General features: G+C 56.1%; 1 protein-coding gene across 1 annotated transcript; it reads right to left on the bottom strand.

Annotated features, from left to right (window-relative positions):
- On the bottom strand, positions 1-3,793 carry LOC125533219 (stachyose synthase). The gene is made up of 5 exons (XM_048696945.1): positions 3,204-3,793; positions 2,924-2,930; positions 2,518-2,806; positions 1,433-2,292; positions 1-540 (listed from the first exon to the last, which is right to left on the bottom strand). Exons 1-5 carry the CDS (start codon positions 3,791-3,793, stop codon positions 1-3), a joined length of 2,286 nt encoding a protein of 761 aa, XP_048552902.1.
- Positions 3,794-4,149: the final 356 nt, after the last annotated feature.

Below are 4,149 nucleotides of genomic sequence, written 5' to 3'. Positions count from 1 at the left end.
CTAGTAGGAGAAGACCACTTCAGAGCCGCCCTCCTTGTCCTTCTTCCAAGAGACAGCAACCTCCAGCTTCCCGCCAACTCCCCATTCGAACGCAGCCTCAGACCCGTCCACCGTGCACCTCTCCGGCCTCGCCGATGAGTAGACCACCAGCCTCCCCGCCCCCTTCACCTTCACCATCACCTCCGCGCCACCGCAGTTGAGCATGTCGACCACGCCGACCGACGCAAACTGGGTGGCCCCACCTGCCACTGGCGTCACCGGAGCAAATGTGAATATCTCGTACGAGGATGGCTGCAGGGTGAAGTGGATGGGCTCCGACTGAGGGGTCATCAGGAACAGCTCCCCAGAGTGGTGCTTGTACACGGCGAACTCTGCCGCGTTGGCCATGGCTGCCGTCTCTTCCCTCTGCCCCCACTCGACATCAGTTGGGTGGACCTCGCCGGTGACTGCCTTGTAGCAATGTGCGTGGCCTCGGATGCGGCGCTCTGCGGGGTCCCAGCCTGCTCCCTGGCAGTTGAACGCCCCAATCACACCTCCAAACTGCAAAAAACATGCAAAGTTTTAGGTAATTCAGATACAAACAAACTGAAAACTCAATGGCATAATTAAGTCAAAATGGAATGTAGAACACCATGGCATAATTCAGTTATGTACTTGTGCTTGAGAATAATTTAGACACAAATCAAGTTGTTGGCGCCGCCTCCTCGCAGCCAGCACCCTCTTCTTCTACCTCTTGGTTGCCTCACACAACTCTCTTTTTTTCACTCATGAACACACACACACACACACACACACACACACACACACATGATGAGAAACCCACACGTACACACACTTGACCATGGAGCAAACTAGGTTTGCCTTTTTACTCCCGGTGAGAACAAATGCACAACATTTTTTTTCACTAGCTAGCCCTCACGGCCCCTTCTCTTTCATTACTGCAATTAACAGCACTAACACATGCCCGTACGCTCTAGACACCACGACCAAACACTACCCAGCCGTGTTCAGCTATCAACTTGACTTATATTCTGCTAGAATCGCTCTAGACATGCATGCACATGCAGCTAAAAACTACTAGAACAGCTTTGTACAGTTTTCTCCCTACTATAATGAAAAGGCAGAGCACTTGAACTACTCCACTAACCAACTCCTAGACTCACGCTAGTACACAACTGACTCAACGACTACGGCCATCTCTGACCACTAACATGCAATGCACGCATGCAGGTGCACACATGTCAAGATTAATTCTAACACAAGTTTCGATGCCATGGCATAACAAGTAACTTAAATTAATGTCAAGTGAGGATACCGTGGCAAAATTAAAATTTGATGTTCCTGGCTCTTTGTGGTATTTGAATATTCTCCAAGAATTCTGGTGCATTGTAATGAATTGAAAATCAAAATTAACTGAAATATAATTTTGTACCTTGTTGAGGTTCCACATCTTGAGGACAGTCTCCTGATCCGAGAGAGGGTTCTTGAAGAGGCAGTCTCTGGTGGGCAATGCATAATGGAGGCACAGCGGCAGGGTACCGTCCGGGAACACAAGGGTCTTGAGCAAGGCAAAGTTATGGCAGCCAAGGGAGTCACTCACGTAGATGGGGCTGCCGGAGACGGCGCGGGAGGCGGCGTGGAAAGCGGCGCACACGTGGTCCGACTGGAACATGTCCCAGTCCGGGCGTACGAACTGGCCCATCCACAGGCTGTTGTAGGAGCAGTTCACCATGTGCACGCCCTGCAGCCAGTAGGCGTCGTCACCGTTGCCCAACCAGAAGTCATCGCCGGCACGGGCCATGGACACCTGCCTCGTCCCCAGGAAAAAGAAGTCGTTGCACTGCTCCATGCTCGCGATGATGCCCGTGCCCTCGAAGTTGGCGGCGATGGAATCAGAGAGCCCGGCGTAGTAGGCCTTGGCGAGCTCCACGCGGCCGCCATGCTCCGCGCACACGTACTCCAGCGTGTTGATCACGTCCACCTTCACGCCCGTCACCCCGGCGCCGGCGAGGCACGAGTGCATGGCGTCGTACAGCTTAACGGCGTGCTGCGGCTGCACCAGCCCGATGCCGCCCTCCACTATGCGGTCCACGGCCAGGTCGTCCATGGTGCCCGCCAGGCCAGGGGAGAGGCGCGCGGGCTCGACGACGGTGTCCAGTGCCGCCGTGCCCGGACGCACGCCGCCCCACGCGCCGCAGAGAGCCTGCCACACGTACACGTCGTCCAGCGATGGGAACCTCTGCCTCATGTCCTTGAGGAACGCCTTCAGCCCCACCTCGCCGCCGTCGCCACCTTCATCCCGGCTGCGGAGCTTGTCGAGGACGTCCGCGCTCTTGGCGAGCAGCTGCTCCAGCTCCCGCCGCAGCTGCTCGAGCTTGGCGTCGAAGCTTGACACCTCGGCGGCCGCCGCCTTCTTCCTGGCGTTGAGGATGCCCTCGATCTCGCAGGCCTTGCGGACGACGGTCTTGGGCAGGTTCTTGTCGTAGAAGAGCTCCGGCGGGCACCGCAGCAGATCGCCCTCCCTGTACCGCCGGAAGCGCTCGCCCTCGTCCAAGCGGTAGAGGCGTGCCGTCATCTGCCCGCCGCAGAGGACGAGCCCCGGCGTGTCGGCGTGTGGGGGGTCGTCGTCACGGTTCGCGCTCTGCCAACCGTCGTCGATGACGATGAAGCCGGGCGGCACGCCGGCGTCGGTAAACTCCGAGACGCCCTGCCAGACGCCGGCGGGGTCTACGGTGAGGTAGAACGCGTCCCAGGTGCACCAACCGAACCGCTCCGCCGTGGGCGGCAGGGCCTTCTCCTCGATGAGCTTGAAGGTGCCGAGGTGCACCCAAGGTTTTGGTTACCGGTCGAAATTTCAAGATTTCCCATGGTTACCGCGTATTTCCGTGCCCCTCGGTAAATCGCCATACCGAGCAAAAAATACCATTTTTCTGAAATTTTTGAATTTAAACACTCGATTTACAGTAAAGTACGTAGGATCTAAATAATGCCATGAGAGTTGGTTCTGGCATGTTGGTAGCAACCTAGTTTCTGTTTTGAGAGGTCTCTGGTTTGAATATTCGTTCATTCACTTATTTGAATTCAAAATTCAACAATAAAATTCACTTGAAATATTCTTGGTATTTTTTGGTATTTCTCGGTAACCGTGGTAACCACATTTACCCGTCCTCCTCGGTAAAATTGCCTCATTCGGTAACCAAAACCTTGGGTGCACCCGGGCGGCAACGTAGGCCTCGCGGATGACCTTGTAGGGGTCGGTGCCGGCGTGCACGTAGGCTATGCGCCCGAAGTCCGTGCCGGTGACAGCCGGCGATCCGCTCTCGGCGCAGAGCACGAGGCCGTCCTCGTCGTCCTCCGAGGGGAAGATGGCGGAGCGGAAGCTGCCCTGCACGAGCGGGAGCACGAAGACGCACCCGCCGGGGCCGAGCTCGGGGGCGTCGAGGAGCACCCACTGCGTCTCGGGCTGCACGTCGCGGCCTTTGTCGCCGGCGCGCATGGTGCTCCACCACGTCTTGAAGCGGAACACGCTGAGGAACCTCCGGCCGGCCAACTGGCCGATGCGGCACGGCGTGCGGTCGGTGGCGGCCGGGGCCGTGAAGCCGAGGAAAGCGCCGCGGCCCGTGGCGGCCGTGGCCTGCTCGAGAAGGTGTGCCGGCGCATCAGAGGACGACGGGTCGACCTGGAATGGGGAGAGCGCAACGTTGGACGGCACGCCGGAGAGGTGCACGGCTCCGCCGACGGTGAGGCTGCCGTCGTGCAGGGAGAATGCGAACTGGGACGATGATGATGCCATTGTTGGACTTGGACTTGGACCAAGACTAACGATGGATGGACAATGTTGTGTTGATGCAAACGAACCAGCCTAGATCATGCGTATAAATAGTTCATTAGATGGAAGCAAACATTGGAATCTCGGAGGATGGGATCATATCAGATTACAAGATCATGTCCATATTCATATCCGGGATTTGGTTTCCCCTTGGCATTCTTTAACCCATCTTAATTTTAGGCGCCTGCCGACATTCACAAGGCTCTGGATTCTTTCTTTTTTACCGTCTTAGTATAAGACATCCAAGCAAATAAGGAAATTACATCCGATTATATAAAATCAGTTCATATCCATATCCCTATTCATATTCCTATTTAGAT

Source organism: Triticum urartu, chromosome 1 (genome assembly GCF_003073215.2).
Source record: "Triticum urartu cultivar G1812 chromosome 1, Tu2.1, whole genome shotgun sequence".
Classification (NCBI taxonomy): domain Eukaryota; kingdom Viridiplantae; phylum Streptophyta; class Magnoliopsida; order Poales; family Poaceae; genus Triticum; species Triticum urartu.
The sequence above is the reverse complement of the archived record's forward strand: the minus strand, read 5'-3'. Positions and strand labels throughout refer to the sequence as shown.

Excerpts from the sequence above, each read along its gene's own strand:
- LOC125533219 (XM_048696945.1), bottom strand. The coding sequence starts at position 3,793 with ATGGCATCATCATCGTCCCAGTTCGCATTCTCCCTGCACGACGGCAGC. Across the intron at positions 2,293-2,517 it reads CTTCCGGCGGTACAGGGAGG|GTGGCGACGGCGGCGAGGTG; the intron begins GCGATCTGCTGC and ends GCCGGGATGAAG. Across the intron at positions 541-1,432 it reads AGATGTGGAACCTCAACAAG|TTTGGAGGTGTGATTGGGGC; the intron begins GTACAAAATTAT and ends TGTTTTTTGCAG.